The 21,296-nt window shown below is 41.7% G+C and overlaps 1 protein-coding gene and 3 non-coding genes across 4 annotated transcripts; 1 reads left to right on the top strand and 3 right to left on the bottom strand.

The window, feature by feature from the left end:
• Nucleotides 1-1,121: 1,121 nt before the first annotated feature.
• On the bottom strand, nucleotides 1,122-1,195 carry trnad-guc (transfer RNA aspartic acid (anticodon GUC)). Its single transcript has one exon. It is a non-coding gene; the product is annotated as a tRNA-Asp (tRNA).
• A 387-nt stretch (nucleotides 1,196-1,582) lies between these two features.
• trnan-guu (transfer RNA asparagine (anticodon GUU)) lies at nucleotides 1,583-1,656 on the bottom strand. Its single transcript has one exon. It is a non-coding gene; the product is annotated as a tRNA-Asn (tRNA).
• Nucleotides 1,657-2,027: 371 nt separating this feature from the next.
• On the bottom strand, nucleotides 2,028-2,101 carry trnan-guu (transfer RNA asparagine (anticodon GUU)). Its single transcript has one exon. It is a non-coding gene; the product is annotated as a tRNA-Asn (tRNA).
• A 327-nt stretch (nucleotides 2,102-2,428) lies between these two features.
• On the top strand, nucleotides 2,429-14,085 carry tada2a (transcriptional adaptor 2A). The gene is made up of 15 exons (XM_062386583.1): nucleotides 2,429-2,541; nucleotides 2,971-3,077; nucleotides 3,158-3,217; nucleotides 3,305-3,396; nucleotides 3,864-4,021; nucleotides 4,552-4,640; nucleotides 4,924-4,996; nucleotides 5,113-5,176; nucleotides 6,945-6,988; nucleotides 9,344-9,454; nucleotides 10,238-10,309; nucleotides 11,131-11,263; nucleotides 11,681-11,724; nucleotides 12,090-12,169; nucleotides 13,219-14,085. Exons 1-15 carry the CDS (start codon nucleotides 2,517-2,519, stop codon nucleotides 13,402-13,404), a joined length of 1,338 nt encoding a protein of 445 aa, XP_062242567.1. The 5' UTR covers nucleotides 2,429-2,516; the 3' UTR covers nucleotides 13,405-14,085.
• Nucleotides 14,086-21,296: the final 7,211 nt, after the last annotated feature.

Here is a 21,296-nt window from a genome sequence, read left to right as displayed (position 1 = left end):
TTTTTTCTTTTAAAAAATGATGCAAGATCGACCTCTTGTGGTAGGATGAGAATTTTACCATGGCCGCTTAATAAAATGATAAATAATAGAAATAATAAATCTAATGTAAATATAGTTTTCTAAAATTTTAAATGAGATAAAACATTAAAAGGTTAAAAGACTCTATTCTATTTGCGTGTGTTTCCTTAAGTTGCAGTGTGTTGAACTGTCCAAGCCACCGTCAAATTGATTTATGATTTGTTTTGCAGGGGGGGGATGTAGCAGGTTGAAAGTACTTTTCCGGTAGCTGTACGTCATATAAACAGACAATGGAAAGGATCCAATCTCACAACAGACAGTAAACCATAAGCCCTTAGCAGTGTTTCCAACTACAACAGAAATACCGTCCCTGGGTGGGCTTGAACCGTGAAACAGCCAGTTAGTGACTCTGTGGAACAGTGGAAACAGTGAAAACACAGAGCTTCTCTGGTCACATCTGCTCAGAGATCAGCGGCTTCATGATCAGAGCAGAGGCTGCAGGTGGTTTGTAACGAGCTGGAGTTTCTGTTTCCTCCTCCTCCTCTCGGCTCGCTCCTTGTGCTCATTACAACACGAGACGTGACGCTCACAGTCAGGACTACTGACAGCTAAATCATCCCAATAAAAAATAACCTTAACTAACCCTATGAACTTGAACTAGTTCATTTTAAGTGTGAACTGGCTCAACGCTGCAAACAGCTACTGGACACCAGTCAGCATTGAGAGGCAGACGTAGGGCTGGATCATTACACTCCTGTGACCAATCCTGCATGAGACTGCGGATAGGCCCGCCTTTCTCATTAGCATAAGGACACTGCAAATGAAAAGGAAATGTATCAGGGAATAAATAAATGTGCAAATATATTTCAGACATTTATTTTGACATTTCTCTTGGTATTAACATATTTATTTCTGTATTTATTTATTTATTTCCATTTTTATTTATTCATTTATTTATTTTTTTCTGTATTTATTTATACATTTATTTATTTATTTATTTTTACTTATGTCATGTATGGTCCTCCATAATGGTCCTCCATATGATAGTTTGGTAGTTAAAGTCAACGTCATAATCTCGGTGTTTCCAGCTTCAATAGAATTACCGTCCCTGGGTGGGCTTGAACCACCAACCTTTAGGTTGACAGCCGAACGCGCTAACCAATTGCGCCACAGAGACATTTGTTTGAAGTTGATCCACCACCATTGTTGAAATAATAGATAACATTTCTACGCGTGTTACTTGTTCTTCACCTGAGTTCTTCAGTTTCAATGACAATAAAGATCTTTGAATATTTTAGTTAGAAACAAGATGTGGTGAAAACAGTGAGTGTTACACACGTGCAGCACGTACATGAGTCGTGTAAACGCAAATTTGCATGTGTTTGATTTACCGTTTGTAAACTCTTCAGTATCAATATACACACTTGGAATGGCAGGATAGGCCCGAATCCAATCTGACATTGAACAGTGAAGCTCAAAATTGGTTTATGAGATTAGAGGTATGATAGTTTGGTAGTTGAAGTCCACGTCATAATCTCGGTGTTTGCAGCTTCAATAGAATTTCCGTCCCTGGGTGGGCTTGAACCACCAACCTTTCGGTTAACAGCCGAACGCGCTAACCAATTGCGCCACAGAGACTTCTTTTGCACACCACATACACCATGGTTTACAGAAATAATAAATAATATTCCTACTTCAAAACAACTTTGTGTTACTTCTACTTCACCTTTTCATTTGTACGTATTTAACTAGCACTGGATGAACTCTCACGGCCACCATATAAAATTGATTATTGATTTGAAGATGTAGAGTTTGAAAAGTTTGTGTACTCTTCTCCATTAGCTGTACTGTACGTCATCAAAGTATATGTTGGAAAGAATGGATGTGATTGGCTTAAATCCAATATGACATTTAGAAGCTAAGGACAACATTGAGATGAGATTAGAGTTCAGACGGGTTGGTAGTTGAAATATTGATATTAAAATTGTTTCCAGCTACAATAACAATACCGTCCCTGGGTGGGCTTGAACCACCAACCTTTCGGTTAACAGCCGAACGCGCTAACCAATTGCGCCACAGAGACTTGTTAAGCGAGTTACATGCATCATTATTAATCAAATAATATATGCCATTTCGACAAGGAAACAATATTGAGTTGCTTCTACTTCAAGGGAGTTCTTGAGCTCCAGCTACAGAGACAGAAGCATTTTCCAGATTAACTGCACCTGAGTGTGATGACAATAAAGATATTTTAATCTTTTAGTGACTCTTTGTTCTTCAGCGATTGCTACACAGGTGCAGCACGAACATGAAACTTGTACACATTAAAACACAATGTGCTGAAAACAGGATGAAAATAACATTATTTGGAGTTTTCCCTATCGATCGATTGGGGCTCGACTACCTTCGTCTGGCTAATCAGGTTAGCCGGCGAGCGTTGAAAAGTAGATTGAACCGAACCCTCCTGGCCGGTTGTATCTTTGTCAAAACGTCTCCACATGGACCGACTCGCCTCTTTTGGAAGTGAGTAGTAACCGGAACACGGAGATAAATGCAGAAACTGCCGCTTTACAGGAAACAGTCCGGTCTTTTCTCTGTGTTTATGTAGCTAGCTACATTCGCTAACTCATCGCTAGCCTAGTTTTGCTAACATTAACGTTAGCATGCAGCGACAAATAAAAGCTAGTTGTGTGCTCTCAAAGCAAAATGACCATATTGCATGTTTGTTATATCTTGTGTTATTCGTCTGAGTAAGTTTCAGGCTCAGGAAATGAATGATACAACTGTTAAACGTTGAATAGCTAGAGTAAGGTTAACTGAGCTATCTCTGAGATTTTTCCTTTTGTTTACCACCCTCGTTTGGTTTAAAGCTCAGTGCCACTTCAGGCTGTGTCGTCTTGACAGCGACTCAATGCGTTTTCAACCAGTAGTTTAACAACATGTCTTTTCCAGATGATCCCTTTGATAAACCCCCGTGCAGAGGTTGTTCCTCTTATCTCACCGAGCCCTACATCAAGTGTGCAGAATGTGGACCATCGCCTTTTCTCCTCTGCCTCCAGGTTAGTCGGTCACAAATAGAAGCAATGCTGTCAAATCTCTCGTGTTATTCCCTAGACCCTCACTAATGCTTCTGTTTCAGTGTTTCACAAAAGGATTTGAATACAAGAAGCACGAGAGTGATCACAAATATGAAATCATGGTACGTAAAACATAAACAGAAAAACATCTGCATGTCATTAAACTCTTCCTCACACACAAAAATATATCTTCACTTTTCCTCGTGTAGACGTCAGACTTCCCTGTACTGGAGCCTGGGTGGACCGCACAGGAAGAGGTGTCTCTGTTGGAGGCAGTCATGGACTGTGGATTTGGGAACTGGTCAGTGTTTGTTTGTTTGTTTTAGTCCTACAACAAAACCGTGACTCCACAGTTGTCATGTTTGTTCTTGACTGAAGAATTGGGTCCCTTTTCCTCAGTGTGTTTCTCCCACACCTGGTTATTTTAGTTCTATACCCAATAGTTGCATGGCCTTGTGGTTGAAACCCTATGATTGTGATATGAAAATTCAAATGACTCAATTTTATTCCTGGAAACAAATTTGTATGTTTCTTGGTTAAGTTATTAAAATCTAAAGATCTTTATTTCCTTTTTTAATCTATGTAATTGATTGTATAAGAAATGAATGTGTAAAACTGTACATCATAAGCAGGTTTATAATTTAAACTATTCATATCAGTGACGTTATACTCTCCTTGTATGTTTCAGAGTGAAAATGGGTGAGACAGTATGCAGATTTACAATAATGGATGTATTCATAAACATCTATTTCTCACATCTCTCTTCAGGCAGGATGTTGCATATCAGATGCGCACGAAAACCAAAGAGGAATGTGAGAGCCACTACATGAAGAATTTCATCAACAACCCCCTGTTCTCCTCCACCTTGCTGAGTCTGCGCAAAACAAAAGACTCTCGCTTTGCAGAGGGCGCTATTCCTTTCAAACGTGAGTATCCATAACATCTACACTTTAATTTCCCCTTAGCACATTTTACAGGAAAAAAAATATCCTTATTCTGTGCGCATATCCCCATGGAATATCAGCAATAGATTGCAGTAATATAAGTCGGTTTAGTTATGTGCTGTTATTGGATTTGAAATTATAGCAATAATTCTGCTCCTCCACAGCAGTCAGATGAGAGATTTGCATAAAACGATCCAAAGTTTAACATCACTGTAACTCCTGACAGTTGGTCGACAACAGTTGGTGTGAGAAGAACTTGTCTCAGTTCCTATCAAGCTGCAGGTCTCCATCTGTCACTGTGTGCGACTGCTTGACAAACATTTCTCCGTCATGTTCACGGTACAGTCGGGTAAAGTCAAGGCAGAGACAGAAACTTGTTATATTCCTTGTAGATCTTATGAAACAGGATTTTGTGTGATGTTTGTTGGTGGTACACGTCTTGTTTTCAGACACAATTCATAAAATCTCTCTTGTAAGCTCATCATTTTGTTTGCTTTTTTCTGACATTACAGCCACTGACGAACCTCCACGACCCACATTTGACTCTGTGCTGTCTCGAGACATGGCTGGATACATGCCTGCCAGAGCAGACTTCATGGAGGTGAGGGGGATACATACATCTTGTACTTTATCATGTGCACTAACATGGCCTGTCAACATGAATAAATGGATAAATGAAACAGCCACAAGGTGGATCAACATGAAATGTAACAGACGGTAATTCATGCCCATATTGTTGTTTCTAGTGATTTATTCATCCAATTGTTTGCTTTTACTCATTAGTGTTTGAATATGGGTTCATATCTATGATCAATGATCCAATGCATGTGAACTCGGATCAAAGCGGCAGATTATGAAAATCATTTTTTCACTTTCCCCCCCAGGAGTTTGACAACTACGCTGAATGGGATTTGAAAGACATCGACTTTGTGGATGATGACTCAGACGTACTTCGTGGTGGGTTGAACGTTATTTATGTTTTGTAAATTATTTATCAATGATAAATAGATAATAATGGTGTGAGCTACAACATTTTATTCACCCTCTTTAATTGTTATGTTGTTGTGTTTCAGCCCTCAAGCTGGCAGTTGTTGACATATATCATTCGAGATTAAAGGAGAGACAGCGGAGGAAGAAGTAGGTCCTTTTTTTGTATGCACTAAATTATATACGTAGCTTTATGTAATATTATACAGAATTTATTTATTCATGATCATGTAATTACCTGAGTCTGTCAGTAGATGGCACTTACGCGTTTATATTGACCTTTTGGAGCTTTGTTTCCCTCAGACACTTTTAAATGGGTTTAGGTTGAATAAATACATTCATATTTAACACCCATGACTCTACCTTCTTAATATGAATGAATTCAAATATATGTATAACTTCAAATTTGTAATTATTATTTTGTTAAAAGGAGATTAAAAGACATTTCCTCTGAGACTGGGTGTGTAGTTGCATATCAAAGCCTTTTTTCTTAAGCTTTCATTAGCCACAGGGAATAATTCAGATGCAAAAAGCTGCATGAACCTCTAATCAAACCAGGAATATTTTGGAGGAACGTGTCTGTCTCCTTGTGAACGCTGTATATGCCAAGCTGTTTGACGTTGGGCCCAGTTTTAGGCTGGGAAAGAGAATATCCTCACTGCAGGAGACTTGATAAAGTTATTAACACCCCAGGAGAAATGTATGTTGCCCATTTTGTGGATTATGTTCCCACAAAAATACTGGCTTAAATGCCTCATATTAAAAACACTATTTCAAAATGTATATCTTTTATTAGGCAGCCTTTTCCTCAAATGTACATTTGGATTAACAGCTTGAACAATGGTAATTCGGAAAGTTGTCATGTTGCAAAATGTTCTCCTGTTCTACTTCACAGGTGTTAAAAAATTGATGAAGAATCATCAAAATAATGAATAAACCTTATCCATTATTTTGATGATTCTTCATCAATTGACGGACAAAGTTTTTTGTCCGTCAGCACTCTTCTGATCTTCTCCTTCCGTGTGTACACTGTCAGAACAACACACACACACACACACACACGCACACTCAATCTTCGCTGTAATGCATCCATCACTAAATCATCTGTAACGAGTTCTTGCTCTCAGAAGATGGTGGAATGGCATGTCTGGCTGGGCAGGCATTCATGTTATTAGTTTCTCATTCCATGCTCCTTATTCTAAATCTGTTAACTTGCTACTTGTCAGAGAAGCTTCCAGGAGATCCTGAATTTTGACCCCTGAAACAAGGAAGTACAGACCTGTCAAGATATGTAACTTTATAACACTTTTGGTCGTGCAATAAGTCCCTACCCTCATGACAACTTTATTTTATTTTGAAGTGTTTTAAAGAGAGGCGTTCTTGTCATTTAGCAAAATAAAAGAAGAACATGTCAGTATAACAACATATGATTTAGTAGCACCATAAATTGCAGTACCTATCCTGATCAATAAGTGGGGAGACTGTGGCTCGTGAGCGAGAGCAGGTCGTCCACTAACCAGAAGGTCAGTCCTCCAGTCTGCTTACCAAAGTGTCCTTGGACAATAACCTGAACCCCCAAATGGTCCTGATGGCTGTGCAGGCAGTGTGTAAGGAAGCACTGTATGAATGTCTTGATTCAACACTTTGCTGAAACCGTTTCAACATAAACGGAACATCTTGACCTTTCAGGGAGCCTTTACTGCAGGATTGTTGTATGAGACTGGATCACCTTTAGTCTGTTGTACCTAATAAACTACTGAGGTTGTGTATTGGGTGTTCAGATGCCATAATGACTTTATAGACTGTAACAGCCAAGATAATTGCAGATTAATAACGGCCAGGATTAATTTCCAAGCACCACACTAATCAGAATATCAATTTGCATGTTTAATTAAATCTAAACCTGCATTTCTTTCAGGATTATCCGAGACCACGGGCTGATCAACCTTCGGAAATTCCAGAGTAAGTCTTCCCCCCGACAGTCACTGGGGCTCGGCTGCGACAGTATTCATCGCAGCTCAGAGAGGCATCTGATATCCTCCAGCCAAATCGCTGCAGAGGGTTTCTATGGATGCAGGCAAACAACCTGTATGAAATGACCACGTTAACCTCTGTGGCCCCTCGTGGCCACGGACGGAGCTCGTGTTTACGATCAGAGCTGTGAATAGTCTATGAGGGCTGTGTGCCAGAGCATAATTGCCTCACTGTGAAAAGATCCCCCATGTGATGAGTGTTCCTGCCATAATGGCTTTAATTTTGAGGGAGGCTTTGTTTATTGATCCGCCCATCACAGGTTGGATTTCAGCGAGCTCCAGTAATATAATTCTTTGCATCTCAGGGGTTTTTGCATCGGAGGTCAGACAGATGGGCTGCAACGCACGAATTTGTCCAATTAAAGCCTTTTTGTATTTCAACTTTGCTCGACCAACCAGCCCATCATTATATCTCCACGTGTTGCTCTGTGAAAACTGTCCGTGGTCTGAGATTTGAAGAATTCTCCCCTCATGATTTATTTATATATCCTCCAGTTAGCCCTGCTCGCTTCTTCCCCTCCTTTCCCTTATCGCTCCGGTCTTTCAAGACAAAGGGGAACTCAGAGTAGCTGTAGAGCTACAGACTGGTTGTCATGGAGACTGTCAAAGATTGTGTCTCCACAGTGTGTGTATGTGTGTTTGTTCATGTCGGTGTCACATGCAATAATGGAAGCAGTATCTGAGCCTGGGAGGCTTGCAGTATTCTGTCTCAGAAACTTGCCGAAGGCAGATTGACCAGCGTTGTTGTTTCCCTGTGAGGACATTCTAAATGAAATGATTCAAGTATGAGTTGTCTTGTCGCCTTTGTTTGCTGTCAGTGTTTATGTGTTGGTATGAGGCCACACAGCAGTGTTGATTTTTCCTTAGAGACGTGGACAACACTGTTGTGACAGTGTGTTCACTGCTTTGTTAAGGACATGACACCATGTGTTGAGTCTGAAATGGCAGCTGCTTATTCAAACTTGAATGCAGAGAGAACCTGACACACACACTCACACATATCACAGTTGGTGAAATACATAAATTCGCCTTAATTTCCTGGAGACTTGTCTAACTATAACCCAGAGACCCAAAAATGAACTTCTTCCAAATGGTCGATACACCTTTTGTCTCCATCAGCACAATCCAACCCTGATAAACTGGTCTTAAATCTGTAATCTGTCTTCTAAAGTATCCTGTGACACACATATAAACACAGCTTGCCTCTTCAACACGTATCCGTTCCTCAGCAACACGGGCGACGCTTTGAGACTAACACCAGCTCTTCAGAGAATATGTGCTTGTAGAGCGAGTTAAGTGTTGGAGAATACTCTCCAGTGGAGCTTGACTGTGGCGTGTTTTTGTTTGCGAGAGATCTTTGTTTTGCTTGTATTACTGTTTAGTCTGAGGGTGCTCTCATTTTTTCACCACCTGTAAGGTTTAAGAAGTGAAAGACAATTAGTGTTGTTTTATTAGTTTAAGGGTTCTGTGTGTATAATTTAGTGACATCTAGTGGTGAAGTTGCATGTTGCATCCGAATACCCCTCAACTCACCCTCCACTTCCAACCATGAAAGCGATCCTGTAGTGGTCTTCAGTTGTCATAAAAAACACAAAAGATGATTAGTTTGTCCGTATAAAGGTCCCATTCTAAGGTAAAAAAAACAATAATTTCATATATCAGGTTTGCCAATAAATCCCTTTTCACCTAAATCTTACACACTGAACCTTTAAGCACACTGTGTGTGTCTGCACTTTCTTGCTCTTGTATTTTTTTTAATGGGATTGTGCACATTTTCAACACTGACAGCATCCGTGTGTATGTGAAGGGTTTAGTTCAACATCTGTTTTTAACGTGAAGTTCCAACACGAATACAAATAAAAATGATGAAAAGCAAGAAAATACTATAGTATGGCTTTAGAATGGCAGCATACAGAATTGATCGCAGACAGAAATATTTTTAGTCTCAGGTTTACAGTGAAATGTAAATTTTGAAAAGATGCTATGTGTTGATATGTCAGTGTAGTTCAGTGGTCTGGATAAAATGTTCAGATCTACAAAATATGTTTTGAATCTAGAAGATACAAATTCTCCGCAGTGATCAACCATGATAACTTTAGTGCAGCCACAGAACGGCTGTGATAGAAGACACGAGAGCTGCATGTTAAAGGCTGTAAACTGGTGAACACAAATATATTAAAATACAGCACTTCTCCTGGCATCCTGTAAAAATATGCTCATGTGTTTAAAAAAAAAAATAGGTGAATTTTTCTTTCATATTTCTCACCTCCTCTCTCTTCCTCAGTGCTGGAGCGATGTTACCCGAAGGAGGTGCAGGAGCTGTACGACGTCATGAGACGGTTTGCCAGAGTGGTTGGACCAACTGAACACGACAAATTCATCGAAAGTCACGCATGTTAGTATTTGGTTGAGTTTACATGGACGGCCTCTAAGAATGTGCTCAATAGACATATACACAACGAGAGGGATTGTTACCAGTTCTTGCCATGCTGCCTCGTGATGGCGTCAATATTTTGTTGTATGTGTTTATTCTTCAAAATGAAGAATATGCTATTTTTTTAATTTGTAACACAAGTTTGGTTTATTGGTGTACAAATCCTTTTAGCTGATGCTGTACAGAGTTTAGTGGTATGATGCATTCGAAGATCCTCCAAGAAACAACATCACAGTAGGCCAAATACTAATGTGGTACTGGTGGACCATTTCTATTGCTGAGTTCAAAGGGTTAAAAGAAAAAACATGGTGTTCCACTGTGAGCAGCAGAACAGCTTCAGTGCTCCTTGACATAATTCCACCAATTTTCTGTGACTCTTTTCAAGGGTTTAAAGCACTTTTACCAAAATATGTATTTCTTCATCTTGTCAGAGCGCTGTCCAACACACAGCTCCCAAAAACTGCATTCTACATTGTGATCTTCTGACTGATCTGACGTTGATCAGATGATGTTTATTCCCCAAAATGTGCATTATATATTCCTCTGAACCCCACCATATTGTTTAACATATGCACAGTGTATGTATGAATACATGGTGATGTCTGTAAACTGTGAGTGCTGCATAACATTATGAATGAGACTGGGGGAGTTTCAGCCAGAAAGAGTTGAGATCTCTCTTTTCCTCATCTGGTAACGTCGTACTCAGATTTGTCTTCAGCTGCCTTCTTCTCCTTTTCTTTCCAGTGGAGTTCGAGCTGCGGAGGGAGATCCGCAGGCTGCAGGAGTACAGGAAAGCAGGGATCAAGTCCTTCTGCAGTGAGTTTACTTTGACTTTGTCACTCCTCTGTTCAACAAAATGTAATTTTCAAGTTGCATACATAAGCAGGGAAAAACATTTACTGTCAGAAATGAGCTGGGCTGGGTTCTCTTTTACTGAGTTGGTCTTAAAATGGTTTTTAATTTCTATTATTTGCAGCAGCAGCAGCTCAGTGTATCAGGTCCTCAGATCTCTTTTGAATTCAGCTTGTTAGTTGATGCGATGCACACAACTGAATATATTATTGAGTTGCTCTATCAGCTCCTTTGTTATGATATCAAAGGATTGTTGGCAGAATTAATACAAACTGGAATAATCTCTACACTAATGACTTTTTCCAGTAAATTACCTGATTCATCAAAACCTCTCACCTGAAAACTGCTTCTCATCACTTCCACTCTGTATTGGTCACTACTCTCAGCTCAAGCACCTTCAAAATGTATCAATTAGCTCATCGACAGACAAATAATTGATAGTTCAAATCATTGTTTTACACTTTTTAGGTAAAACTGCCTAGAGTGTGCAGGTTTCTGTTTCTTAAATGTTAAAAGAATTTGATACTTTTCTTTGCCATGCATTGAATTCTTTTAAATTGTATGACAGAATTTATTTAAGGATCATCTTTGTCTATGGGACATAAAGCAATTTTTTTCTTCTGCGGTTTCTAGATAAAATAATGAATCTAGGAAATATTTATAGATGAAAGAAATTATGAATGAACCCACAGAAGCCATAGTTCAAAATAATGTACATTCAGTTACAATTACAGTCCTCCTTCATCTCTGTTTACCCCCCCCCCCTCCTGTGTAACGACTCTAAGGTGCCAAGGTGTACGAGCGGGCGAAGCGGCTGCGTGACGACGAGCGTAGGAAGAGGACCATGCTGTGTGACGTCCTGCAGTACATCCAGGACGGCAGAGCCTGCCAGCAGTGGCTCAGCAAACAGGCTGCGATGTGAGACTCCAAACTTCCTGCTTGTTACCGAGTGTGTAATGGACGAGCTGGTGAAGCCGCGCTCCCAGGAGACACTGACCTTTGTCACCGCGCTCGGCACCAGGCGTGCTTAGATTAATAGAGCAGACGTTTGTGTCACCGTGCATCCCACTTACATGTCAGGCCCTGCAGTGTTTTTAGTCTTTTTAATGTTCCACTGCTCCCGTGTTTTCTATCCGTGGATCTTCTTCAAGCTCCTCTAATTATTGTACCTTTTTAAAAAAAAAAAAAAATCATGAATTGCAATGAGTCATCTTTTTTTGGAAGATGGTTCTGGAATCAGAAGAGTGAACAAAGCCCAGAGATTCAGTGTCCAAGTGTGTATGTGTGGATAAATAATGTAGTAGAGCTGCTAATACTTTTCCTTTCTGATTGCAGAGATGCTGGCATCACTCCAGCAGTCACAACCATCACAGTGTCAGGTAGGAAGCTTCTCTCCACCTTCCCCTCTTTACTCCCTCCTCTGGGGGGGGCCTGGTGCGTCTCCAGGCACAGTTGCATTAATGCAGGCGCCCCTTCATAAATACACTTGACAAATAGCCCCTCACATCCATATTTATCTTGGGTGTTTTTCTTTTTTACATTAGCTGCCTTTCCTTTACCTCCCGAGTATAAATAGGAGGCTCACTCCCACACTGCATCTGCGCTCACTGTAAATATGTGTTCCTGTGTCTCTTCCAAGTTAAGGAATTAACTGTGTGTTGTCGGCGCGGTATTAAGTTCTGAAGTGAGGACCAACACTGGGCTGCTGCAGGTCTGTAACTGTTGTTGTTTTTCTGCTGCACAGCAACAGGCAGGCGGAGCGCCCCCCCTCTGAACCTGACGGGGCTGCCGGGGACAGAGAAACTTGACGAGCAGGAGAAAGAGGTACAAGTTAGTTTTGAATGGTTTAAACCTGATGCATTCAGCTTCAGGTAAACGTTGGGTATTTCTTACACAAACCATGTTTCCATCCTTTTTGCTTATGCATTTAAGGGTGTATCATAAATTGTGGAACTAAGGTGATTGTGTTTGCTGCATCATGCGAAACAAACTTGTGAATGTGTGTAAGTAAAACCAATGGGATTTGCACGAGCCACAGGGAAGGTCATGGTGAGAAAAGATGAGTGACTTCACAGTTTATCTATAGCAGACACAGTGACTGCTCCTGAAGAATAAGAAGGAGACCTGCACAGTATCAGATATCTAACAACACAGAGTCAGTAGCTCTACCTCCAGAGTCAAATGACATTACCCTGCTAACATGCTCAGTATAACAATGCTGAGGTCTATGCGGGTCTAAACCTCCCGGGCACAGACACTGACATCTTGCACTGGTGAAGACATTTGAAACCAGAATCTGTGCAGACGCCTCAAATAAGAGAAAAGAAGGGAATAAACAATTTGGTGGATACTTTAGACATCGGGATAGAAACAGAGGTTTTGGGAGCTGACAAGTGTGTTTACCATTTTAGCCATGCATGCTAACATGTGCTAATTGACTCTAAATACAAAGTACAGCAAAGGGTGATGAGATGTTTGAAGGTATTTGCAAATTACTGGACAACCTAAAATGTTGACCCCATGGTGGCACTGAAGTCATTAGGATTTGTCCTCTGGAGATGATGTTTGTCCCATTTTTATTTTAATCCTTAAGATGGAGCCATGGCGGTAGCTTTACTAAAACTAATACTGCTTAAGGAAATCAGGTGACCAGTGGAATCTGCAGAGTACCTTTGACTTCATTAGTAGATCTGACTCACTGTGTTTGGCAGCTCATACAAACATCCCACTTTTGATCAGATTCATTTGAATCATCTTGTGAATGTGGCCTTCCTCTGTTCTGCCAGGCGTTCAGACACTGTTAGATGATGAATGTGCCGTGGCCTGAAATAAGACATTGCTTCTAAGTGCCAGTTTCTCTTTTCTTCTTATAGCTATGCCAGGTGGTGCGCCTGGTGCCGGGAGCCTACCTGGAGTACAAGCAGGCCTTACTTAATGAGTGCAGACGGCAGGGCGGACTGCGGCTGGCACAGGCCCGAGCGCTGATCAAGATCGACGTCAACAAAACACGTAAAATCTACGATTTCCTAATAAAAGAGGGCCACATCACTAAGGCCTAGGAGGCTTCGATCGGACCACACAGGAGGTTAGGTTGCTGTTAGGGATCCGTTTTATTTCTCATCTTGTGACGTCCTAAGCCTTTTTGTTTTGTACGAGTCTCAGATTGTCTCTGCTCCTGTGAAATACTGTAACTAATATTTGTAAAGTCTTGTGTTTGATTCTTGAAGTTATTAAAATGACAAATCTCTTTGTAATAGTTCTGTCAGAAGAACAAGGCCTCATGTTAAAACAAGTGTTATTATATCCCTGTCATAAAATGTATATATGTGGCATGTATATTGATATTTGAGTTTTAACCTATAGGCTCTACTTGGACTGAAATATCCGCCAATGCTTTGTTTGACAGGTCCCATGTTTCCATATACTCCAGATTAACTGATGTGTGTTGATGTAAATTCATAAGAAAGTTAGTGGAACAAATGTTGTACTGATTAAAATCCTCTGGTGCCCTGATTAATTCTAATTAATTAATATTGTATCCAGCAAATCTCTTGGTTGTTGAAACAAAATGTACAAATTTGTTTACAGGCAAAACATATTACACTACGTACATGGAGAATAAAAGTGAAGTTACATGGGGCAATTGTTTCAGGAAACTTCCTCTTGACATTAACTGCTGCTTCTAAATGAAGTCAATGTCATTCAAATGTGGGACTGTATTTATAGGTCTTAAAATGTATCCCTTAAAAGATCTTTGGAACGTTTTTGGTATTTCTCATTTTTTTTATTAATATACTAAACAATATCCTAAATAATCCTTAGTTTCTGACCCTTCATACAACCTGTGCTGTTGTAACTTCTTGTCCAGACCCACTGAGACGTTTTTGAGAAGCTGCTTTAAGTTGAGGCTCTAAATGAAAATATTTATTTGCTGCGGAATAAACTAACTCTAATCCCTGTAAGAGCTTTGTCTATCTTCTGTGTAATGAACGCCAGATGACATTGCTCTTTTATAGAAAGTGAATTGGGGAGTGCAGACCTGGTTCACACAGCATCTTTCAAAACCTGACAATTGATCTAAATGAAGCTAATGGGAACAAGCAGGAGATGAGAATCGTTCCTGACACCAAACAACTTTGTGAGCTGCTAATATTTTGATCCTGTGCAGCTCTATTAATTGCTCCAAACTTAAAAGCGGCACACTTGTTTCTCCTGGTTCACGTGAATCAATAAGTGACCAGAATCTTAAAATGCAGTTAGATCCTTGCCCAGATTATCGTTTTACTGGCATTTTAATTGATGCTGCACAGTTTGAGGCATCAGAGAAAACAATCCTGTGTCTTCCGCTGTGAGTTGCTGTGTCTGTTGTGATGTGGAAGAACTGTATCTAATGCAGCACCAGTAGGCAGGTGGCCATCGGCCTCTGGGCTTATCAGAGCAGAGAGCAGCCACCGTGTCAAACTCGACTCACTGCCTGATTCTACCTTTGATGATTAGGGCGAGAGGAGCGTGGAGCAGCGTCTGGACAGAAGAACAGGGGATTGGATGTGGATTTAAATGGAGGCGAAGGAAAAGAAATCCAAACATTTTCTTTCATGCTTTGATGTGTCCTAACAAATCAAGGTTTCAAAACAAACACGAAGCAGCGGAGTGAATTGATTCTTTCACTTCTGCTCGTTGCACAGGATCCAGGTCCTCTTGTTCCAGCCGGTCTCAACAAACCAGGGTTTGATCTTTCAGTTTCTATACAGAGTCTCAGCAGTGATGGCTGCAAATACGTAGAGGCTCTTGATGTCAAGGCTGCAGGAAGAAGCTGATGAACAAATGTGAGGAGCTTCAATCAGAACCCTCACTGACTGAGAGGTTTCACCATATGTCTGATGATGGCAACACGTGTAATATGCATATATTCTTATGATGTGTTGCATTAGAGAAGACTGAGGTCATTCCTGGGGGGCAAATTGAAGGTAGTTCTGTAGTGATGTCACAGTTAAATTGTTATTGATATTACCTAAAGTGTTACTGGAGTTTTAAAATGAGTAGACTGTATATCAGAGCTTCAAAATCCTCTAAATTCTAATTCTCATCCTAACCTTGTTTACATCTCTCTCTTTAAATTCAGATTTCCATTGTGTAGCTCAGGACTATAATAAGCTTTTGAGTCTTTTAATTCTTCGTGTCTTTTGTGTCTCATCTGAATGAGGACGAGGGAAGTGAATGAAGACCACACGCCTCTGTGTGACAGGAGCTGTCCACAGTCACGTGCAACAGGTCTCAGATTGATGTCATGCAGTGAGGGAAGAGATGCAGCTTCATCACGTCACAGGGTGATTTGTGTTTCTTTAACCCCGCACTGAACATGGATTTATTCTCCTCACACAACACTGCATGTCATGTATCACCTGTCGTTTGGACTCAACCAGTACATGACGTGGCGCGGCTCTGTCTCGATATTGGGGGGGGGGGGACAGCAGATGGAGCAGATGTTAGTGTCAACGCTCGGCGTGTGTGCACTGAGATGCAGCGTTTCTCAACACACCCACACACTGTCTCCTCCGACACACAGTTTGCCTCCTGCTCGCACCCACTGGTCCTCTCTGAGGTAAATGAGCGCTGACTTCCTTCAGCAGGGAAACTTGTGTATTGATGTGGATCTAACAAACATCACAAACTGAGAGGGAGACTGTGACAGTTTGCCACCTTTTGTACTTGAACAGTTTAGCGTCTGAGATGCTGTAAAAAATCTCTTGACACATTTTAAAAAGAAGAAAAGAAGGCCCAGCATCAGTATCCTCAGTGTCGGCAGCAGTACCACAGTGTGGAAATACCCTGTAACAGGTGAAAGTATTATATTTAAAATTAAAAAAGAGAGTATTCAGTTGAATGTGATTTAATATATTGGCAAAGGATTGTAAAGGCAAGAGGTCACAAGTCTGATTGAGTCTATTGCAATAATATCAACATTTGATCATTTGAAAAATAACTTGTAATAAGAGAGTAGACATCTTTGAACATTGAATATATCAATTACAGACGTGCTTCTCAACAAGATCCGGGTCCCCCCCCCCACTGATTCTGACTTTTATTCCGCCCCCACACCTCAAGGATGTGTTAAATTAACACATTATATCATATTACATTATACTGCACTACATTGCATATTGCAATATGACAATGTTCACTGTCTTGCATTTCACTTTTTACTTCACTTTTTATATATTTTTTCTATTATATATATTTTATTTAGAAATGTTTATGTCTAAATAAATGTTACTTTGTATAAATATTAAAAAAGGGGAGTAAATAAGAATTACAAAGTGAGTAAATACATTGTTTCTTTTATTGCTTTTCATATTTGTGTTGTATTAATTGTGTTTGTATGTTTTTATGGTCTATGTTCATTGTATGCACCAATAACCAAAGCAAATTCCTCTTAGGTGTAAACCTACTTGGCAATAAATACATTCTGATTCTGATTCTGATTCTATAAGGTTCTTAAATATTAACTAAAGTACAATACTTGAGTGTATAAACCCAGTTTCTTTCCACATCTCCACATAATTACAATCACATAAATTAGTAATAATAATAATCTGTTTTATTCTACAGAAAGTGAGAGGATCAGACAACACACAGGACGTGATGTGATCTCCACTAAGGCGTTAATCTGCTTTCAGATTCCATCTCCAATAAAGATTTGCACGGTCACAGCGTAAAGAACATTATTACATATTCTCACATAATCTTGTAGTTATTTTCTCTTATTAGTACAGTGAAAGTCGGCCGCCACGCCACGAGAGTTAAAGGGAAAACACGACTCTCCGGAGAGGAATCGATCCATCGGATTTAGAGCTGCTCCTCAGCCGGTGTCGTATTGATTTTCAACTTTGCTTCTATTCAGGGTAGAAGGAAAAAGACGTCTCCTGCAGCTTCGCTCTGTGTTCTACTCGTTCTTCAGAGGACAAACACTGAGGCACGCTGGTCTGTCTATAGCTGTGAGGACATCATCCATCCCCCAAGTCACTTCCACCTTCACCTTCACCATCTTCACCCTCAAACAGCTCACAGGTCCTCACACATACATGTGTGTGTGATGTGGATGAACAGATGTAAACACATACAGTACATGCACATACATATATCCTCTGAGGGTCACAGGGGGGGTTAGAGCACATTACATGTGTCTGTAAGTCTATACAAACACACACACACACACAAACACACACACACACACTCACACACACACCATTCTCATCTGCTTTGGCTATTATTGCAGATAGTGATTAACACAGAGGTGAAGCCATCAACCCGAGAGGTTACCTTGGCAACCAGGTCTGTGGCAGGCTGTCTGATAGAAGGAGCAGAGGTGTGTGTTGGGGGGGGGGCACACACAAACACACACACACTCCTGTTGCTCATCTGCTGGGCAGGGCAGGGGAGTCGTGACGAACCAGAGCCGTGCACAAAAGTGTGCTGTAGCTTCTGTTAACACCCCCCCCCCCCCCCCACACACACACCTCCCATCTATCTACATGCCTTTCCTCCCTGACTGACTCTCGTGGAAGAGAAGGAGCAAGTGAACGCATTCAGCTCTCAACTAGAAATTATTAGGGTTGAAAAAAAGAGTATGTGTGTGTGTGATGCTGCTGAGGCGTATGAGGTCCTGAGTGTTTGTCTGACCTCAGATCAGCCCCGACCAGCACATCAGATCAGCACTGACCAGAGTGGCAGCTGAGAGGCTCTGTGCTGCATTCAGCCTCCTCGCTGCTCTCACGTGTTGTTGCCACAGCAAACACTTTGCTCCTGTGTCTATTTACTGCCGTCACAGCTGGAGCGATGGAGGGGGGGGGGGAGGGGGGGGCTGTGGGATCAGCATCAACTTTATTTAGACCCTCAGCTCGCCCCCCTGCTGCTCTCCAGGCCTGACATCCCCACCAGGCGCTGACCACAGAATACTTTCTCCTCGTCTTACCACTTTCTGCTCACACACACATCAGCACAGACTGAAATGAACCTCTGGGTTGTTAAAGCCCCCGGGGATCCTCTGAGGAGATTTACAGTCTTTACACACTCTGGTTTACTTTCTCAGGGATAAACATTCATCAACTTATTAGCCGTTGACACAGATACTGTGATAATCTGCTGGAGCTTTGCAACACACATTCGTCAGGCTGGAGGGAAGTTAGGATGTTGCCTGGAAGACGCCCGGGGACGGCCTGGTCTCTCTCTCTCTCTCTCTCTCTCTCTCTTTCTCTCTCTCTCTTTCTCACCTTGTGCCGATATTTCTAGATGGCCTGTTTTCCTGCGTCAGCCCTCACACCGGGACTCTGGAGTGCACTCGCCCGTCCTCCCGGGGCTTCTCCCTGAATGATCTCCAGTCGCCCGAATGGGGACACTGGGCTCATCATTCACCATTTGGATTCACAGATCTCTGTTGTTTTCTCAAAAAGTGCAAATAAGTAGCCGAGCTGTGCAGGTGATTGAGCGTCCGCGGGTTTGAGGGACGTGAAAAGGATTTTCACAGTTAAATCACTGAGGCCGCCGCCGCACCATCAAACCCATCAGTTATCTGTTGTTACAGGCGGTCAGGGTTAATCAATGTCGCTCCCCCGCTCGCTCCCAAGCAGACAGGCCCTTCACGACGTGGCTGCAGGTGCTTGTTATTACAGTGCTGGTGTCATTGTCAATTCTCAGCCTACATGGCAGAGTGAGCCGCCATATTAAACAGGAGCATCTTCCCAGACTGCCTCTGACTCATCTGACATTTCAGCCCGAACCCCAGTCGCCGTCTCTGCAGCCTGCAGCTCTATCTCCCCCCCATCCCTCCCTCCCTCCCTCCCTCCATCTATATCCATCCTCTATCCATCTTCCTCTTGCTTTTCTCATTCAAGGTTACCACTTCTTAAACATCTATCACCCCCCCTCCCCTTTTTTTTACTTCCTTCTCATTCCATTCAAATACATTCTCTGTCCCCATTTTCCTAGTGTCTTTAAAAAACATTAATCAGGTGAATTTCAATCAACACAAGCTCCCGTCTCTCCTCTGCACTTATCCTGCAAAAGAATGGATAATCTTGATAGCAGCATTTCAATTGCAAGGTCAAAGCTCCTCTGTCGGTCCGTCTCTTGTCTTTCCTCCCGGTGCAGAAGGGGTTCACCCTCATGGCACCAGGTCTTTTGGGTCGGTGCTGCTGCTGTTTGTTTCCAGTTGATTGAATTTGGAATGTAATTAGGAGTGACTCTGAGGCAGGGGCCGTGGGTTTAAGGATGGTGTAATATCTCCCACAGGAGCCCTCTGAAATAGTGTTGACTTTGGTAGGCATGTCTAATTATGGGTTTTTGTGCGCGGATATATTCACCGAAGGGCTGCACAGAAAGCCAGGCACATGCAACTGCGAATCTGAAGGTCTAAGAATTATACAGATGGTCAATCCTCAACTGTCTCGACATTTGCAAGGACACCGAGCTGTTTCTACCCGACGAGGCATAATGAGATTTGAAGTAACAGCCGTAAAGGACAGACAGTACATTTGTGTTTCCTGTGTACGCCCGAGGCCACCAATGCTGGAGCGAGATTCAAAAAAGGTAATGCATTCATTCGTGTGCGTGCGTTCAACAAGTGGGTAAAATTAGATTTCAAGTCGGCAGCGTGCAGGAGAGGAAACATTTCGCCTGAGCCTCTGTGGAGCGTGATCCAACGTTGTTTACTGCATCTTCAATTCAGCTGTTTGCTCTCTGGGTTTTATAGGTTCAAGACCTGCAACATGATCACGCGCGTCTCTGCAGGCGTTCAGAGCACGAGTTCACGCTGCGTTTGAAGCGCCTCGTGTCAGGTGCTCCTGTCGACTCACTCGTGTGGCACAAGTACAACAGCCTGTGTACAGGAAGCTGTGAGGTCTGAGAAAACACCTGCAGGTGCTAACAGCAAACACAACACAACAGCGTCAGGTAGGTTTAGTGTCTGGATGCTGCAGAATATGAATTAAAGGCTACAGCCTCAGATCGGTTTACATAAACATTTCCGTGCATGATCTGCATTGAAAATAAAGATTCTGCACCTGAATTATTTCAAGGTAAATTCATCTATATAATTCATCAATCCATAATAGATTATAAACAATCAGAAAGAAAAATGTTGAGCATAATTTATGTGTAAAGCTTGATTGAAATTAAAGGACTGTTGGACCTATTCAATTCTATTTACATCCGCCAAGGAGTTTAGGTTTTTATTACTGTTTATTATCAGGATTTCGAACACAAAAAATACGGAACAAAGTTTCTTGAAAAGGTGGAGAATGGGCCGAGGAAGAACACAGTAACTTTTGGAATGGATTTGATTTTGAAAGGGGCGTAACCAGGATGTTTTTCTTTACCATTGCCCTTACAGCCATCGACCTACCAACAGATGACCAGAAGAAAAAGTTCTTTGGTTGATTGAAAACGTTGAAAAGATGTTATATTCTAACATGTGTTCTGTTTGCTGTTCAGCTGAGTACTTAAATTTGAAAGTAAATTCTTCTGTCGTTGGATCCTCCCTTGCTGCCGCTGTGAAATAAAGTTCCTCACAGAAGCACAATGAATCATGGGATATGGGCGGTTGTGGCTATAGAGCTGTCATCCTCTAACCAGAAGATCGGCGGTTCGATCCAGCCTTCCATATCTGCCTGCCGAAGTGTCCTAGGGCAAGATACAATCAGATAAAAAAGGACGCATTTGTCGGAGCCTTGTCATTGGGGCGGTCCAGTCACACCGCTGTGATGCAATCGATCTACGAATGGAACCCTCTGAAGGATGTGGCCCCAGAATGGAGACTCAGCCACAGACTGATTAATGCTTGACTAAAAAAACTAAAAACTTCCTCCAATAGAGAAGCCTGAATCAGAGAAACGCCCCTCCTCCTCCTCCTCCTCTGCGGTGTGGCACTAATCGCTCCTCATACCGGAGCAGCCTG

Source organism: Platichthys flesus, chromosome 4 (genome assembly GCF_949316205.1).
Source record: "Platichthys flesus chromosome 4, fPlaFle2.1, whole genome shotgun sequence".
In the NCBI taxonomy this organism is placed as follows: Eukaryota; Metazoa; Chordata; class Actinopteri; order Pleuronectiformes; family Pleuronectidae; genus Platichthys; species Platichthys flesus.
This window is presented reverse-complemented; position numbering and strand designations above follow the sequence as displayed.